This window comes from Erpetoichthys calabaricus, chromosome 17 (assembly GCF_900747795.2).
Source record: "Erpetoichthys calabaricus chromosome 17, fErpCal1.3, whole genome shotgun sequence".
In the NCBI taxonomy this organism is placed as follows: domain Eukaryota; kingdom Metazoa; phylum Chordata; class Cladistia; order Polypteriformes; family Polypteridae; genus Erpetoichthys; species Erpetoichthys calabaricus.
The window spans coordinates 78,320,889-78,340,785 of record NC_041410.2 but is presented as its reverse complement, the minus strand read 5'-3'; the positions used below and the strand labels follow the sequence as shown (position 1 = coordinate 78,340,785).

The window sequence follows — 19,897 nt, the reverse complement described above, 5'->3', positions numbered from 1 at the left end:
GGAATTGTTCCTGCCTTGCACACCATGCCTGCTCTGATAGGCTCCATCTTCCCCACCATCTTGCTCAGGATAAAGCGGGTTTAGAAAATGGGTGCATGCTCAAATTCAGATAAAAAAAGCACTTTTGCTTTTTTTTTAACTTCTCTTCATATTTACTGTGGCATTTTGAATTTGAGTTGTTGCATTTTTTCTTCCCTTTTCAGTGTCCCATCCTGCTGCTTTTCATATTTCTATTGGTTTGTTCCATTGTTCATTACACTTTGTAATTTTTTTTATTGTGGAAGCCACGCTGTTATATGGCTCAATAGGAAAAACACAAATGTTTAAGTGCCTGCTATGTGGAGTTTGCGTGTTCTCCCTGTGCTTTCCACCCACACACAAGGCTGACTGTCATCTCCCGACTTGTCCGATGTGATGTGTGTGTGTGTTTGGGATGGGGGTGGGTTGGGTCCTGGAAAGCCTTTTTCTGCTTGCTTGTCTAAAACAGGAAGTAGTCATAAAATTACACAGGAAGGCAGTGATGTCGTAGATAATAAGGGAGCACCACTTACAAGATGGCTGGAGTTGGGGCTGCCTTTGCCATAATTTGTACTGGTTTCATTTTTGGTTTTGTCTATGCAAAGCATGGAGAAACAGATAACTGTTATATGATGCTCTTCAAAGAATTCTGCTTTTGTTTTCTCTTAACCAAATTACCATAGCAAAATATTTACATCTCACGTAATTACGCACACATAAAGGTTTTAAAAAATCTTTTATCATCGTACACGCGTGGTTTATATAACTAGTAAAAGAATCTTTACAAAACTAAACAAAAACAAATATGGAAGACATCAAAACAGCACTTAGCGCAATCTTCCCGGCTTGGCTCATACCGTGCTTGCATGTCCCTGTTGACTGGAAAAAGGCGAGCAAAGCAAATGAATGGATGGATGGATGGATGGATGGATGGCATTCGTTAAATTTGCCCGTTTGGGTGTCACTTCGTTCAGACGGACGGACAGACTTTGCAGTTCACAGCGAACCCGGCAGAGGCCGCTGTTGCACACGACAACTTGGCAGGCTGATTAACGAGACAGCTGCTGGTTATCATAGCCGGTTAATGACAATACGTTCGGTAAGTGGGGCGCTTGGCGGCGTGTCGATGCCGGGCTTCTGCTGTAATCCCTCTGCTGGCAGCCCCATGTAAATCGGCTAAGCACACAGCAGGTCCTGCTTCACTGCCGAGCACTAAGGAGGCGGTTACTTTTGGACTGCGTGATCATAGCTGTAGGATATGGAAAACGTTTCATTCAAGAATGACTACCGAACAACGCTAAATAAAGCAGATACATATAGATGTAGTGTATTTATGGGTATATTTACAAATTAGTCATACATAATTTCTAAATAGCTCAAACATTTTTTTAATTTCCTTTCTGTTTTGTGTTCTCTGCTCGGGCGTCACTGATTTTAAATGAGGCTATGGCAAAGGCATTTCCCTTATAAATCTTACGCAATAGGCTATTCCCTGTGCTTAGATATAACATCATTCCTCCCGCGATCCCGAATTGGACTGAGTATGAGAATGTCACACGAAACTTTGTATAAGGTTACTTAGTTTCGATACCGCCAGGAAAAAATGGGATGAGTTCATACAGGCTATCCCTGTTCCCGGAATACTTGAAGACACATCTAGACACATTAACACGTTCTCAAATAGAACAGATGCAATCCAAACATGCTTTATGCATATTTTGATAGACAAATCAGCATTACGATTGCGGGTTAGCAGTTTATGGCGTCAACCATAACTTTGGTTATAAAATGTGAACTCACTTAAAAGTAAATCGGCAGGCTGCTACCTAGGGGATTACATTTACACGTGATCGTTGTGGGTTAAGGGGGTCGGCGGTGGTTCAGACCACTGTCGGTAAAAGTGAATGCTTGGGAAAATTCGGTTTCGTAAAGGAGTCTCCCTGGTTCGGGAAGCCCCAAACTCTCCTTCCTGTTCAATGACGTCACTCCTTAGCCCGTCAGTCAGGCGCTAGACACGCCCATAGCGCGCTGAAGTGAAATTACCTGCGGCAGAGCGCTGGGAGAACAGAGTGTGTAAGCGGCGAGCTGTCTCTTCTACAGGGGCGTCTGGATTTTACATCGCGCACATTTCTTTCTTGCGCTGTTTACTTGATATTTTGTGACTGTGTTATTTATTTTCTGACCTCTGTAGCTCCTGACTGTGTTTAGATCACACCGTATTGTTTAACCGATCTCTTCAAAATCCGTTTTTTTTTACTGACGAAGAGGCGATGGTGATGGCTAGGCGAGCTAGCCCGAGTTTACCGGCAGCAGCGCTACTACTCCTGTTGATGCAAGGTAAGCAAAATGGGGGCGGCGGCTCTTTTTCTTTTCAAACTTCGCTAAGGTATCTGTGAGCTTCTGTCCGATCATCGCGTTCCAGACGCCTACAAATCCCCAGTAAACATGGCGGAAACCCCAGCTGCATCTTGCCCTACCTGCCTGGAATATTTCCCACCCCATGACCGCAGTTTCGCTTCGCCATGTTGACTAAGGTGTGGCAGTTTCTGCTTCAGGTAATTGCAGCTCTTTTGTTACACCGAGTGAACCGATTCTCTTGGGGGATTTTTGGCGATTAGAAAGGCGCTTCGCTTCATCTCGAGTGCCTTGCGAAGCGTTGTGGTCAGCCTGGTCCCAAGGGGTCCACCTGCTGCCCCGATTCCTTTGAACGCGAGTGCAGTTGCGTATTAAATGTAGCCCTCCACACGAATCGATCATATCTTAAATTGACAGGTAGTTGTGTTTTAGTACTATTGATTCACACCCCTCATTAAAATGAAGAATTCAGACAAACTGCCAGGTTTACAATGCCCACTGAATTGTTTCAGAAAGCTGTCCCGACGAAGATCTCCTTAATCCAGAATCTTTTTCCCGAGCTGGACAGCTCATGCGCAGCGCCGACTTGCTCGTTTATATTGAGGGTTTAATCCGCAAGCGGCTCGTTAGAAGCAGGTGCGGTGCCCGTGGTTAGCGACAGGAGGACAACGCTGACGAGTTCAGAAGAGGGGCTTTCAGTCTCCCAGCGCCACCGGAGGATGGAATTCATTTGGCTAACGCCTTGAGGGCATACTGACTTGATTGTAATACAGGAAAAAGGAAACGAGCTTTAAAATCTGAAAAAGGAGATCGGATTACTCCGATAAGAGAAGAGTTTCTTAGACTGCCTGTTATGATGTGAATTTGTGAGGCGTGAGCAGTTTCAGTGTTTTCTTTGCTTCCTGTTACGATCCCTATCGTTTTAACTTTTTTTTTGTTAATAAATGATAATGTAACTGCGTGTCCAACCAAAGGCGGGATTTGATGGTCCACACCGGCGAACCGCCTAAGTTATGCAGATGCTATTCATACGTACTCCTTTGTTAGTCCGCGCGTTTATTAGCCATTTTTCTTTTCTGTCTCTCTCTCTCTTTTTGCCCCTATGTGGGTCAAGTCGCTTGAAATGAGTCTCCATAGCAACGCAATCGAAACTGGCCTGGGCCGGGCTCCTTTCGGTGGTAATCCGATCTGTTATTGTTCCTCGGCCTGCTTAACCTCACCGAGACGACTCCCCCGATTCCACATGAACCCTGGGTGTGGAGTGGGGGACCGTGATAGCCTTGCTAATACTAGTAACCCCCCACCACCTCCACAACTGGTTTTGCCTTTTTATTGCAGTCACTGACAGGCCCTTTACCAAAAAAAAAAATGTTCCATGGCTCCTCCTTCAGAGTCTCAGGAATGCAGGATGAGTTTAGATGGGCCTTTCATGTATTTTTACTAATCAGTCTTCCAGGTCTGTCGCTTGATAACTTTTCCAAGGCTCTGGTGATTGTCTCTCACCGCCATGAGAATGCTTTCTGCTTTGCGTTTTAAAGCTCCCTGCCTTTGGGGGAGGCCACGCATTGCATTTCCATTCATTTGTTTATCCTCTGAGTTCCTTTAGTCAGGGTGATGTGATGGGTGAGTCAATTCAAACTCTGAAATGAGAGCTGCTCCCAGAAGCATTTTTTACAATATTGACAAGCACTTCACTTTGTGATGAAGAAAAGAGTTGTGAAAGTGTTCAGTTAAAATAATGAATGATTTGCGTGAAATAAGCCAATTGGGGAAAGGGCAAGGCTCCCAAAAGGAACTGGAAAGAAATGTTGAGAACGTGGATTTGGAACGCGTGACTGTGATGGTGTTGCACTGCCTAAACGCAGTGATCGTCTCCCTACATCCATGGCTGTACGGCTTGGAAGAGGTCTCACATCATTGTGACATCTGTGGATGACACAACACTGAGGGGGGTGTCCTGTATCCACTGGTCATGACCCTGCATACAGAGAGAGATTAGATAAACTTTATTAATACCAAGAGAAGCTTTAAATGCATACAGAAGCAGGAAAAAAATACAAATTCAGACTGCCGGGACAAACAATGCATTGATTGATTGTTACCTAATAATATTGTGTGGAAGCAGCATAATGAATAGAAGCAAATTTAGAGTAAGAATTTAATCTGGGACGTCGGAAGGAAGCATTTGCCTGATAGCAGCAAGCAGAAAAGACCCCCGGAGGCTCTTCTTAGCACACCATGGTGAATGAGCCTGTAGCTAAAAGTGCACCTCCGGGACTGGATGTTTTTTAATATGATGGCATCCAATTTTTGCCACCATCCTCTTTTTTCAATAACACCTGCCATTGTGTCTGTGGTTAGCCCAGTGATAAGTTTGTTCAGGCATTGCGTGTCTTTTGAACTCCGGTTGCTTCCCCAGGGAACCACAGTGTAGAACAATACCCCGGCCACGACAGACTAGTAGAATATGTCCAGCAGCTTGCTGCTAACATTAGAAGACCTCGATCTCCTCAGGAAGTAGTCTGCTCTGGTCCTTCTTGTACAGCACCACTGTGGTGCAGTAGGACCATTGCAGTTTGCTGTCTTATCTCCAACTAGTGAATTGGAAAGTAAATGCTCACCAAACTTGGAATTCCTCAACCCTGGTGTCTCAAGTCTGAGTTTATTCATTTTCAGGTTATGATGTTAATCCAAAGTGGTGACGTACACCATGATCAGGAAGTGCATGTAACACTTTATAGGGTTTAATTTATTAGAATAATTTACTTTAAATGAATCTCCTCAATCCATAATACAGAACAGAGCAAGTAATTTATATGTGCTGCTGTTCGGACATTGCGATCAATGGTTGCTTTGTGCAATTTTTGTTTGAACCTTCCGAGTAGAAAAAGTACTGTTTATCAGGGTCAAGAGGATAAGAATGTTTTGTTTTAGACATGACGACATACTTTTTGTGTCTTTCTTGCTCATCGGTTTCTTTCTGATCTGGACTTCGGAACCATTAGTGTTTTATGCTGAGACACCTGGTTTCGGGGGTCTATATTTACTTTCCCATTTGGGTAGTGAGAACGAATGGAGGTCACAGACAATGCAACTGTGATTTCTGACTTCCCAGCTCCATTGTATGATGGATGTCGCATAAAACCCCTGATCTCTGGCATCCAGTCCTTGATCTTTGAAAGGTCCCCAACATGTCCCACCCCAGCCTTCGATCTGACATTCATGTAAGACTCGCACTATATTCAGAGTGGGGGGCTAGGCCTATAACCTCTGCTTAAGCTAACATCTTGCCTGTCTCCTGGTACATGTAGCTCTTTCCCACTTGTAAGTAGTGTCCGAGGCTCTTTGGCATGGCAGAGGTCCACTACAAACTCTTACTAAAGTTGAGCTGTGGTGCCACGAGACAAAGTTCTCCACAAGCGTCTTTGTACTAATTCATCTCCATTTTTAATTCAGCATTTGATGGAGCAGTCCTCTGAGAGTGTTGCCGTTTTATAATGGAAGTATGTTGTGTTAGTGGGTAAACTGGAAGGGAGACAGGAAAATTACCTCTCAACCGATGTGGCCAAGACCAAAAAGATAAGGGTGGACTTCAAGAAGCAAGGAAGCGTACACTTCCTTGTTGCCTTCGATGGGAGTCCTGTGGAGAGGGTGAGCAGTTTTAAGTCCCTCGGTGTGCAGATCACCAGAATCAGAATATCTTTGTCATTGTAATAAATACAACAAAATTGGGTGCAGTCCCTGTGGTGTCAAAATATGAATAAATATAATTACGAAAGGATAAGAAGAAATAAGGTAGAACACAAACATTCAACATAAGACCTTAACTGCACATGGACACTATTGGACAAGATGTCATCTATTGCACGGCTGCATTGGAGGTGATGAGGTGGCATGGCATTCAGTGCCCTAATAGCAACAGGGTAGAAACTGTTATTCAGTCTATTAGTCCTTGTTTTGATGCTCCTATATCTTTTGCCTGATGGCAACAGTTGGAACATGTCATGAGTGGGGTGTGAGGAATCTTTTAAGATATTTTCTGCTTTCCTCAGGCAGCGAGAGCTGTGCAGTTCATTCAGAGACGGTAAAGAACAGCCGATGGAATATTGTGTGGAATATTCAAAAAAGTAGTAAAGGCAAAACGAAGCCTTTTTTTAATCTCTAGTAGCTCAAGATGTTTGGCGTGAGTCCTCACACCCTTGGATCATTTTACATATCTACCATCGAAAGCAACCTAACTGGTTGTGCCACTGCATGGTATGGGAACTGCACTGTCCTAATTTGCAAAGTATTGCAGATGGGAGTGCGTTCTGCCCAAGACAACAAGACGTCTATGTTAAGCGGTGTGTAAGGACAGTCGTCCGTGACCCCATCAACTCTTCACATCGTTGTCTTCAGGTGGACGTTGCAATAGCGTCACGTCCTGGACCAGCAGGCTCTGGTGCAAAGCCTTATCAACGCCCACCTGTCCCCCACATGCTTGCTGCTGTTCCTATCGCCCTACGTTCCTTTGCACTACAGCTGCTTTTGTGTTATTTGTATGCATTGCATACTGAGCAAATCGTTGGAATGTCCAAGCGTTTATTTTGTACAATGTGTGACTGTTGAATTGGTATTTAAAAGTATATATTATGTGTACACTCTATTGTGTAAAGTTGCACTCGAGTTAATGTTCTACTGCTGAGCCCCCTGACTTGACTAGACTGCAGATAGCAGAATTGCTGGGCTTGACTGGAGTACTCGGAAGATCTGCTAGGCTGCCTCAAAATTGCATCCGTGCAGCTCTGACTTGCCTCCTCCATCGCCTTTTGTTGAAGGTTTGCAGTCGGATCCTTTGACCGCTGGAATTCCGAGGGGGGTGGCGATGGAGGGAATGTTGGCTTGGCTCTCGCACTCTGCTCGTCGGTCGGGTAGAATGCAGAGCCTCTTTAATATGAGGCTTCAGTCAGCATGTCTCCCATGGTGCTCACTGCAGTTGTACTTATTAGGCAATGCCTTACGTTTTTTTTTTTTTTTTGTATATTTTTTAATAAGAGCATTGGTCTCTTTACGTAATCGTTTAGTACACTTCACTTTTTTTTTTTTTCTTTTTTTAAATTGCCTCAACTGATCATGAATCACACTTCCCAGCTCCCACAAAGGATGGACTGCTTGAATGCCTTTCTCCCCTAAGAAATGTTTTTAATGACTAACTTGCCACCACAGACGACATGACACATGGTGGTGTTCTTGTTATTGCTGCTTCCTCACTATTCCAGAGACCAGAGTTCAACTCCCAACCTGGTCACTGTGGAGTTTGACCTTGCACAGCATAACCCAAAGAAATACTTGTTGCATTTTATTGGTTGGCTGGCAGCCCTAAAATGACCCTTTTAGTTGAGTTCAATGAACCAACATATTTTCTAGGGCCAGCTCCTCCTGCTTTGTGGTGGTGGGATATACTCTGCTGCCTGTGGTACTCAAAAATTAAAATGCTGATCCTGAAAGTTGTCATCACTGCTTAAGGCAGTAGGTGCGCACCACCGGGAGCCGCCCTTGGCAGTTTGACTTTACATATCATGTGTTGACATGGTGCTTAATGTTACCCGCCCCTCCGCTCTGAAGACCTAGGTGCCAATTATCTGTCTGATTGTTGTCTGTGGAGAGCTGGCATGTTTACGTTCATAGAAGATTTAAGATTTAGAGGTTTTGGCCCACCAAGACCATGTTAATTCTGGCCCCCTAATAATCCCCTGTCTCTTATTGGCTAACTAACTCTCACACTTTTAAAACCTGGGTTAAATGTACTGGTGCAAAATGGCAGCCGCCACATCATCCAGGTGGATGCTAAACATTGGTGGTGGCTGAAATAGTTTCCCACTGTCTGTTACCCACTTTGAGTAGGTTAGAAAAGCGGTATATGAATGTAATTATTATCCTGTTCGTGCAGCATTTGTCTATTTTTCTTAGTACCACCACTTTAATTCTACATTGCAAACCCTTTAGATGTTGTTGGCTTGTAGCTTCACAACAGCCCTGTGTGTGCGCGCGCAATATAGAGAACCGCCATCCTCTGTGGCCACTCAGTTCTTGCCTAGTATAACGCTAGAAACTCCTCATTCCTGTGATTCTTTGAGATAAAGTATGGCATCTGAAAATTTGTGCATGGATGGAAGCAAACTTCAAGAGTTTTATCTAATCTACTCTGTTTAAAGTTCTTGATGGACACCTTTAGGCCTCTTCTGTTGGTCTCCCTTCATGGCATATTCACTCTACTATTAACATTGCCGCCACTCAGTTCCTGGAGAGCAGCATCAAATCCCAGGCCTGGGTGCTTCTTGTGTAAAGTTTGCACATTGTCTCCATGTCTGTGTGGACCTTCCTCCTTCATCCTCGGTGATATGTAGACAGCCTTATACTAGCCCTACAGGAGTGAGTGTGACCTGTGGTGGGCTGGCATCCCACTCTCATCAGGAGTTTGTTTCTACCTTGCAACAGTGTGGAGTTTGCACATTTGTCTCCACGTCTGTGTGGATTTGCTCCTTTCATCCTTAAAGACACGTAGGCAACTTTATATTGGCCTATTAGCAGTGAGTGTGACCAGTGGTGGACTGGCATCTGTCTCATTAAGGGCTTGTTCCTACCTAGTTCCTGATTTTTGTCGAGATGGACATTTCACCAACCCAGCCTGGATGTTTTTTTCCTCAAGGCCTTGTTTTCTTTTCTATCATGCATTTGAAGAGCTCATATTTCATTGTTAACAACCGTGAATAAGGCGAGCCTACGTGAAGAACCTTAAGGTGGCCTTTGAGATGAAACTAACTGTAGTAGTGCTATTTTCATACCAACAGAGTTCATTGAAAGCATCCTAACTGGTTGTACCACTGCATGGTATGGGAACAGCACTGCCCTAAATTGCACAGTATTCAGAGGGAAGTGCACTCTGCCTAACAAAACGTTGGGGGTGACGTTCCTAATCCACAAGACGTCTATGTTAGGTGGTGTGTAAGGAAAGCCAGGAAAATCGTTGGTGACCCCAGTCATCTGAGTCCAGAACTCTTCACGTCGTTGCCTTCAGGCAGAAGTTACAAAGACATTGGGTCCTGAACCAGCAGGTTCTAACACAGCTTCTTCCATCAAGCCACTAAGATGTGGTGCTCTGCACAGTGTCTGGTGCAAAGCCTTATCAACACCCACCTCTCCCCCACATGCATGCTGCTGTTTCCCCCTAAATTCCTTTGCACTACAGCTGTTTTTGTTTTATTCATATTTATTGCATTGTATTCTGAACAAAACGTTGGAATGTCCAAGAATTTGTTTAGTACAATGTCTGACTGTTGATACTTAAATGTGTTATGTGTACACTCTATTGTGTAAAGGTTCACCAATGTGCAAGACGTTTCACCAACCCTAGTGCCTAGTGGCATTTCTCCTAGTGCCGTTTTTATTTATTTATTTTATCTATTTTCTATCTTGCCCTTGAACTCTCCTATTTCATTGTTAAGCAAGAGTGAATAAGGTGAGACTGAAAGAAGAACCGGAGGGTGGCAGTTGAGCCGAAACCAACTGTAGCAGTGCTGTTTTCATACCTCGAGAGTTCAATGAAGCTCCTCACCTGGATGTCTGACCAGCATGTAACATGTTGCAGAGCTCCAGGGCCAATGATAAGCAAGAATGTTTTTTAAAATCCAGAACTTAAATTTATTTAATACAAAGCAAAAATCAACATGCCTCTTGGTCTCCTCGCTCCTGCTTTTAGCTCCAGCTGACCTGAAACCTTGTTTGGGGGGGGGGGGGACTCTGTGGGAAAAACCCTCAGTAGACCTGCAGAAGAAAGAACGTGATGAGTGGATAAAACAAAATATGGTACCAAATTATTAGTTTGCTAGACAAGAGCGGAGGTTGCTCATTTGTTCTGCCATACCACAGACACAGAAGACAGGAGGATGTCCATATATGATGTCCTATGCTTACAAGTTCACCCATGGCTTGATTTCTTGTGTATCTCCATGTGGCTGATGAGCTCTGAACCCACTGAAAGGTTTGCAGCTAATCCACCCTACTATTAAGTTTCATTTGATATAGTGACTTTTTTCAGTGAATGCCATGCTAATGAGTGTTTCAGGTACAAAGTGCCATTGTATTTTTGAATACAAACATTTGCGTTCTTTTACTTATCTGGCTGACACCTTTATCCAGCGTGACTTACGATACGTTTGGTTTCATTTGTTTTGTTTTTCTAGGTGGAGCACAGGCAGGTGAAGTGACTTGCTCATGGCCACATAGTGTCAATTGTGGGATTTGAGCCCATAACCTCCGAGTTTGTTGTCCAAAGCCTTAACTGCTACACCACACTGCCCGCCTACCGCTAATTAAGTGTTGCCCAGTTGATGACGACTTGGGACTTGCCATGGCAGTCTTAGCCACTCGCAGCACTGGACTCCATAGGACGTGCTAATCAAGGCCATGTGTATCATAGCTGGAGATAGTGGCTTGTGGATGAAGAGATACCAGTGGCCGAGCTCCTCCTATGTGGTATTTAAAAATGCATTACCTCGTAGTGCTGTAACTAATGGGAATTAAAATCTAGAGGCTTGTGAGCGCTTAGCATTAGTGTCATCTGCCTGGCTTTACATCACCTCCATTATGACAGCAGCTACAGGAATAGAAGAGCACAGGGACCTCTTCAAAAGTGCCAGCGCCGCTTTCGGTGAACAAATAATAATTCAAAAGACGCTTAGCATTTAATGTGTTCAAATTGCTCTCTCCTTTGGGTTTTTTCATCAGGCTCGCGGTAAAATCTAGTTTTAAAAAAAAAATAGCTTAATAGCTTTAGAACAAAAAAGGCTGCAGTTTTAAAATGAATTTCTGCAGGGCTTGGAGTCGGTGAGCATCATATGGGGGGTGGGGGTCAGTGGTGGCACCAGTGGTGTTGCTCACACATGATGGAAGCAGGACGTGCCTGCCAGTTCATTATAGAGTCCCCGCTCCTGGTAACTAATTTGTCGATTGTGGTGGGGGGTCCGCGTGTAGCCGTCTGAGAGCCTTCAGCGTCTGGGATCAGCCCGCGGCATTGCATTGTCTGCCCATCCCCCCCCATGTTTAATTAGTGGGTTTAAATCCCACATCTCCGCCAGAGCAGTTCTGAACAAATTCTCAGGCCACTGGAAATGCTGCTGAAGTTTGTCTAACAGTTTTCGTTGACCTTTCTGGGGCAGCATGGCTGGATGACCTGGGATTGTTGAAGTAAAAGTGAGCACCAAACTGGGGTGCTGGCCTGAAATGTGATCAGGTCACCCCGGCCCATTTGTCCCCTGCACCTTAAGCTGCTGTCAGTCTGGTTGGGGCTGATCAGGCTTGGAAGAGATAGCAGGCACATCCTGGTTAAATTGGAAGCCTAGTCCTCTTAGTCTGGTAATTTGCCGCCTGCTGTTAATTCTTAGCAGCAGGAATGTTTTGGGTTTGACATATTGTCATCAGTATGTGAACGCTTCTGCTCTGGGTGGAATCGCTGCCACTGAAGGACTTCAAATTGGCTTCATTGCACTGGCATAGCCTTGGCAATATGCATCCACACTACCCCTTTCCCCAGTAGAAAACACTAAAGATGGTAGTGGGAGCTCCCATCGCTGCTGCCCAGGTGATGGCATGCCTGCTGGAAGGCATTTTAGAATTGGCGCTGCATTGCCTTGGATTAAATTATTAAAACCCATTGTGTCTTCTGCAAGCATAACTTGGAACCTCTTCCTCATTTTAAAATTTTCATCTGCCCTGTGCTGGCCAGGAAGTGGAGGCGTTGTACATAATTTATACTGGAACTTACTTATTTATTGTTCTGCCAGAGTCCTGCTGCTGGTTATTAATGGGCCACAGTGGCTCGTGCTTGCAAATTGGTTGCAGGGGAGATCGATGATCACAGAGTCGTCATTCTGCTAGGCTCTGGCGTGATCAGGATGCTCAAGAGGTTTGACTGAACACATTTATGAGCATTTATACTGGCAGCCTGGGCTGCTGTTGTTTTACTACTGCGCTCGGAGAGAAACGATGCTCGCTTTGAACCATTTGGCTGTAATCCGTGGTTGGTGTGGGTCCTTCATGTGATGGTGCAGCCTTGAATTTACTTTTCTAGCTTTCTTTCTCTCGCTGGTACAATTGGCATGTGCCAGTGTCTTTCAAGGCTGGAGGGAACACTCTGCTCGGTCATCCTTTAGATTCTCTTTTGCATGGTGCCCACTGGCAGCAATTCACCTTGATGATGCTGTCCATCCAGCTTGTCTAAGATGTGCACAATTAAAGTCGCTCTCTTTCTAAGGGTAGCTTTATGATAACTGAAAGGGCTGACATTTCACTTTTATCAAATTTCCAACTAGTATTTTTTTTTTATTTCAAATATCAAATGAGCAAATGTATATGCGAGTCCTGAAGCCAAAGGAAAACCTTCGATTCATTCATCACTGCTTATTCCAGTCAAGCATCCGAATTGGGCATTAAAGCTTATCCCAGTAGGAGCAGGCAAAAGGCAGGAACAAAATCCAGAATGGGGTGCCAGTGGTGGCATGGAGACTAAGGATCGGTGCTGGTATCTGGAAGGTTGCCAGTTCAAATCTTTTTACTGCCTCAAGAGATCTTACTCTATTAGGCCCTTGAGAAAGGCCCTTAACCTGAAAATTATTTCATGGGCGCAGTACAATAGCTGAACCTGCGCTCTGACCTGCAAAGGTCATGCTAACAGACCGTTTCCCCTCTGGGATTAATAAATTTTCTCCATGCAAAGCTGTTCAATGTGTGTATTTGAGGCAGCTCCTAGATGGACACCACACTGGCAGTGTGGCGTGACAGTTGAGGCTTTGAACGTCAAACTCCTGAGGTGTTGTGGGTTTCCATATCCCACTACTGACGCTATGTGACCCTGAGCACGTCGCTTTGCCTACATGTGCTCCTGTTGGGGAAAACCAAAAGAAATGTAACCAATTGTATCTCATATGTTGGTGTCTGCCAAATTAAATATAAATGACAGCGCCTCAGCAGATGAACTCGTGACTTCTTCTTGCATGCATTCCACGGGGAGTTATTTTTCTGTCTTTCAGAGAGCATATAGCGTTAAAGCTCCGTCCATTATCAAAGCCGGTTAATCTACTTCTGGAAGTTTTTTGAAAGACGTCATATAAAATGATTAACAAGGGAAGAAGTGAACTTTTTGGTACTCCCTTCTCTTTCTCTCTACTTCTTCATGCCATTCCAGTTCTTCAGTCCTATTTCTAGAAACATCAATATGCCATTTTTTTTTTAACATTTAATGTTTTTTTTATTAACCGTTCTGTCCGCCTGACTTCAAATCCTTTCCTTTTTGTGACACTTGCACATTCTATGTTTGGGGTTTTTTCTTCTGTGGGTACCTTGAGATTCCCCTCAAATCCCAAAAATGTGTTAACTGTAAGATCTAAACTGGGCTGGTGTGGGTGTACTCTGTGATATGCTGGTAAGCTTACAGGAAATGCCTGGACTTCCCAAACCTGGTAGCTTTTAAAAACAAAGAGCTGGCTGACTGACTGATAAGGGCATTTGCTCAATGTTTATGCTGTCTAGCAGGCAGTGTGGTGTAGTGGTTAAGACTAAGGACTTCATACCCACAGGTTGTGGGTTCAAATGCTGCTACTGCCACTGTGTGACCATGAGCAAGTCATTTGACCTCCCTGGGCTCCAATTGGAAAACCAAAAGAAATGTAACCAATTGTATCATAAATGTCGTAAGTCACCTTTCAGCCAAATAAGTACATGTGCAGTAAATGTCCGTTTTGACTGACTCCTATGCTTTTGCGTGTGCTTGTCGGGGTCCCGTCTGGCAGGCCCAGCCTTGACAACATGCATTCCCAGTAGGCGTATTGAGGGGGAGCAGAATTACAGCAGACCTTGCGCCAGTTCAAGGTGCATTGTTCTGCTGTCTGGAGGTGTTTACTTTGCCTGGGCGCCAGCCTTGTACACACAGTCTCGCATAGCCTGCGTACCTGAATACCAGATGACCCACAGCTTGCGTAACTTTTGATAAACAAGGCAGAGCAGGAGGAGTAAGGGTTCCGGTAGTCGGAAGGCTTTCTCGTGGACTTTGATCTTCTTCCTCGATTCCTGGAGTGAATACCGTGCAGCCACTATGCTGATCATACTCTCGCTTATACGCCTCACTGGGCGGACCTGCACCTCAGTCGTGTGCCTTTCCGCATTTCTTCCCTCACGTTCCAAGCGGAGACTCAAAGTGCTTGTGATTATGTTCCGTAATGCTTAACGCACCATATGCTGTGCTGAAATCTATGATCGGAGAGTCGGGCTATTACTCATGGCAGGGCACGAGCACTCCAGCTCAGTCACATTAGTTACTGACTCACACATTCAAGTGGCTTTCACTTACATCTTGCTTCAGAAGGGAAACTGGTTTGGGCAGACAGTGTGGCCTTGAGGATAGTAAACCACAAAGTTGCCAAACAAGTCCCCAGTACTGATCACCTGTGACCTTGAGTGAGTCGCTTAACCTGCCTGAGCTGAGTAATTAATTGTACTGAAACTCTACGCCTGAATGGGGTTGTGGTGTTCACATCCTGACAAGTGCAATATAACAAGGGTTATCTGTGTAGTGGGGACTGCTGCTCTCTCTTGATTTATAATCTGGAATCCTAGCAGCAGAGTTGCGACTGTCTGGCTGGGGTTGTATGCCATGTTTTATTCTTTTTTTGTTGCTCATCATCAGTATCCTGGACATCAGTATGACGCACAATAGGCTGTCTGTGGGAAGCTGAATGAGGGTATTGTTGAGCAGGGCTGCCTTGTGAATGTAGGGACAGCTCCAGTTTGTCATGCTTTTATCTCTGTTTTACAATCTGCATTTCTTTGTTTTTCGGTTCCTCTTTGCTACTATCATCAAAGTTTCTATTGACCAGCAAGGTGCCACAGCCTGTTTCAGTTTCTAGTCACGTGAGGGACCTCGGGTTTGGATTATGGTAGCAAACATCTGGAAGTGTAAAAGCAGATTTTTTCGCTTGAGGACATAAAGCAATATTTGTTGGTGTCATTTGGGGCTTCAGATTTTTATTATTTTTAAAGAGAAGGGGGGGGGGGGGCAACCAGATCAGAACAGTTCAATATATCAAAAACAGAATAAAGTCCCATCGATGCTGAGTGACTGGAGGAGTCCAAATATGGCCCTCATGTTATTGTGGTGGGGTGTATGAATGGCACGGGCAAGGCCACCCAAAAAAAAAAAAAAAATCATGAGCGAGTCGTCTCGGATAGCTTAGGGTTTTTTTTAATTGAGTTGTCAATGGCTTGCGAACTCCATCCTGCTGTAGACAGTGGTCCAAAGCTGATGTCTGACTTTATATGGCTCCTATCAAAAGGGTGATCAGGATGGGTGCACTTGCCCTCATTAGGTGTCGTCTTGGAGCTTTGGAGGTAAGAGGCCATTTAGTTTTTAACAGCGTCCCCTTGTGTCCCGTGGTGGTATTACATATCTGAGTTGAGCATGTAAGGTCCTCCTCAGATGCCATCCCATCACCACCCTGCCACTAGGAGGGGGTGGAATGGGAAGGTGGTATGTATCCCAATTACAACAAAATAAGCTGTTTCTAAAGATGATATAGTAGGGAAGAGAAATTAATCTGAGCTGCTGAAAGTTCCAAAAGAAGTATGTTCCCCCAGGAATCAACTAGACATTGGTCTTGCCTTTTCCATCCAGACTCCTGGATGATCTTCGCAGCTAAAGAACTCGAGGAAATCGATTTCTTATTAGAGGATGAAAAGGAACATGATGAAAAAATCATGATACACTAGTAAAGCCAAATCTGGGCTATTATGTGCAGTTCTGGTCGCCACACTACAAGAAAACCATAGCAGCACTTGAAGCTGTCCAGAGGAGAGCAACCAGGTGCATCCCAGGACTTAAATCGGTTTAACCTCAAGCAGAAGAAACCATGTTGGGACCTCATCAAAATCCTCTAAGGCATTGATAAAGTAAGTCCAGCCAATTTCTTTAGCATAACCGTGAATCACGTACTCAAGGACATCAGTCGAAGGGGAAGTACTGAAGCCTGGAAGCACTTCCACAGCTCTTTGAGCAAAGGATTCTGGAAGAAACTACCAAACGTGTAGTTGTAGATAAGAGTTTGGGCTGGCTTAGCCAGTTGCTAAACAAATAAGCTGGATGGACTGAATGGTCTCCACTCGTTTGTCAAATTTCTTATGTTCTAAGAATGTGCAGGTTTAACAAGGGAGGTTGGCTGAGCTGGAACTTGAGGCTGTGATATATTTCTGTTTCCAAGCTCGGTCAGGATTGTAGACGCTGAAGCCTTTGCCAGCAACATTATGGATCAACCCTAGACATGGGTGACAGTTCATCACATGGCCCACTCATTCATCAGGGGTCATTCTGGAGTCCTTTCAAACAAATCACTTCATCTATTTTATATCCCAGTTGTGTTTGGGTGTGTGAGCGAGCAGAAGTGATCTCGGTGATGGAGCCCTGACTGGGCAGTGCTTTGATGTTATGTAACTAGTGAGCTGTGAAGACTTTTGTGCTGACAGCTTTTTTTTTTTTTTTTGCTTTTTACCCAGCGCACGGGTGGTGGCCTCTTTTGACCAGCACTCCTAGCAGCATACATGCCTTAGATATCTGACATTGTGAGAAAGATCTGAAAAGAAACTCCCATCCTGCTTGGCTTTGCAATGCATGTGGCACCTCCCTTGTTCCTCCGAGTTGCTGCCCTTAAGCCAAGTTGTCTTGGGCCTGGCGAAGTCCTGGAATGCAGTGAGCTTGTCTTGTTATGAGCTGAGCCAGCCGTCTGCTTGGGGCTGTGTGTGTGAATGAGGGTTAGATGTTCTGACATACAGCGTCTGTCTGGCAGGCCCCTGTTCAACTTTGTCCACAAATTGATCCCAGGCCAAATGGGTTTGGGGAAGGCTGGCGGCCACTCTCATTCCACATTGCCCTGACCCTGGTTGGCACTCCTGTTTTAATTTTCCATGTTGGGCTGGCTCCTTTTTAAGGTTTTTGAGCTGCTCAATGTTCTCTGTCCTGGCTGGACTCATGAGCCAAAGCCCTAATTGCGATCTCTTTCTTGCCACTGACACCACAACAGCTTTGCTCTTGCAATGCGGCCAAAAATCGTCTAATCCTGCTCTTGCGAGGTTGAACTCAATCCCCTGGTCACCATCCTCGAAATGAAGAGGCTTAATCTTTAATCTTGTCCTCTGACCTCTGTAGCCCTCGGCAGACAAAGATGTGAATGGGTTCTGCAGCAGGCACGCCGCTGGTAGTGCACACAGGCCCAGCTGCTTCCGCCTATCCCTAGAAGCAGTGCCAGGGCCTCGCTGTTTCCTGGGTCTGAATTAACAGCATTTGTGTTGTCAGAAAAGATAATCAATTAGCAGAGGTCGATAATTCAATCAGAAACGCTTAGGCAGCACTGCAATGTTCTAATTAACCTCATTAGACAGGCCGTGATGGCTCTTTCCCCCTTCAGGGACAGCGTGATGTGTGCAGCGCTTGCTACCATTAGCCCGTTTATTCGAGACCCTGCTAGACGCACTGTGGGAGTAGACTAACAAAAGCTTCACCACTAACTGCTGTCTTGCCTAAAACCATGCTGGTGTTAACGTGGATGCCAAGGGCTAGTGGCGGGTGGGCTTAGGCTCTGTGACTTGGTCATGTTTGGCAGGTTGACAAGTATCTGATGGGCTTACTTTGTTGCTTTTCTTTCCAGCTGTCAGTGGTCAGAGGGTTAAAGTGATTCCCGAAGTCACAGCCTACCCTGGAGACGAAGTGAGTCTTCGCTGCAGCTTTGTAGATCCCAATGGAGAGGTGAAGAAGAGCCAGGTGACTTGGATCCGTGATCTTTATCATGAGAAGAAGCAGAACATTGCTGTTTACAACCCCATGTTTGGTGAGAGTTATCCTGAGTCGTCTATAAAGGGGCGTGTCTCCTTCAGGACGTCATCGTTGGATGATCCCACCATTGTCATCAACCCTGTGAAGCTGGAGGATGAAGGCAGCTATATCTGTGAATATGCCACCTACCCCAGTGGCAATGAGGAGGGCGTCACCAAACTATACGTGCTGGGTAAGTGTGACCCCTCCACCAACCCCAGTGAATCTTTGCCCCATGGCATGGTGAAGTGGTCTTGTTTTTGAGTGCAGGTTTGCATCTCCTCTAAACACGCATCTTTCTGGTATGTTCCGTGCTTCAGGCAGCAGAAGTCTGTTTGCACCTCCTGGGATTTGCACTGACAGAATGTCAAGATGCCCTCTGAAAGAGCCTACAGGCACTGCATTTTCAGAGACGCAGATTAGCTTTGGGGAATTGAGAGAAGCGGACGTAAAGCACGCTTGATTTGTTCATATGCTGTCCTGAGAGAAATGGCAGTGCTGCTCACCATGGCTAAAGTCCATCCTATGAACTTGTCCTTCCTTTTATTTTGTGTTTCAGCCAAGCCAGTCAACTACGGAGAGGCGATCCAGGTACAGGAAGGTCCAAAGTTGGTTCCCGTGGCCCGATGTGTGTCCTCCAGTGGCAAACCTCCAGCTGAGATCTCCTGGGTATCTAGTTTTCCAGGCAACATCACCACTGAAAATCAAACAAATCCAAATGGAACGGTCACAGTAAACAGCACTTTCAGCCTGGTACCCAGTGGTTTGATCCACGACTATGTTATCACTTGTCAAGTCCACCACAAAACGCTTGCCACACCAGAGAAGTTTAATATAAAGCTGAATGTGAATCGTAAGTGTTGGTCCCCAATATTTAAAGCTACAATATTAACCCTTTTTAGTCTCATTGTTTTAACATGAGTATTTTGGCGAAATCCATTCAGTTGTGATGACATCATCCAGTAATACTCGACCCTCTTAGTTGGGTGTATCGAAATGTCGGTGCAGCTTTGATCCAGTGCCTTAGTATTGGAGTAGTGTATGGTGGTGCCTTTTGACTTTGGTAGTTCTGATTTGTGGTTGTTAACTGGACTGGAGTCTTATTGCCAGGCTAGTTTTTCACTGATCAGAGCCTCCTGTAGTGACAAACTGATATCCATAGCAATTCAGTCTGACATGATGATCACTTGAGAACCTTTCATGGAATCTAGGCTGTGGTTGGTGTCTGGGAGACGAGTCAGATGGGTGGTTTAGAAGGTTTTCTGAAGAGTGTGCCACTTCTGTTTGTCCATGCCTCGATTTTGACAACTTTCTTCCTCTGTTTCCCAGACTCTCCTCTTGTGTCCATCAGTGGCTATGATGACAACTGGTATCTAGGACGAGAAGGGGCCTCCTTGGTCTGTCAATCCAGAGCCAACCCACCAGCAACGTCTGTAACCTGGAAAGCGTGAGTGTCTATTTAGTCTCACACCTGGATGGTCCATGCCACCTATGTAATTTTCTAAAGCAGTCTCACACTCCTGTAATTCTTAATTGGGGAAGTCCGAACTGTGCTAACAGAATGAAAATGAGATACTTGCTGAGGATGCTTGAATCCCTCTGACCAGGATATATTAAAAGTATTTAAGATCTGAC

The 19,897-nt window shown here is 45.0% G+C and overlaps 1 protein-coding gene across 2 annotated transcripts in view; it reads left to right on the top strand.

The window, feature by feature from the left end:
• Positions 1-1,930: 1,930 nt before the first annotated feature.
• Positions 1,931-19,897, top strand: part of si:ch73-22o12.1 (nectin-2) — a 61,315-nt gene continuing 43,348 nt past the window's right edge. Inside the window, exons 1-4 of one of the 2 annotated variants that reach the window (XM_051920902.1) lie at positions 1,931-2,355; positions 18,099-18,455; positions 18,822-19,115; positions 19,592-19,709. In XM_051920902.1, the coding sequence (XP_051776862.1) occupies positions 2,289-2,355; positions 18,099-18,455; positions 18,822-19,115; positions 19,592-19,709 (836 nt within the window). In that variant the 5' untranslated portion in view covers positions 1,931-2,288. The remainder of the gene's footprint in view (positions 2,356-18,098; positions 18,456-18,821; positions 19,116-19,591; positions 19,710-19,897) is intronic. The other variant, XM_028823606.2, reaches the window with a different exon arrangement.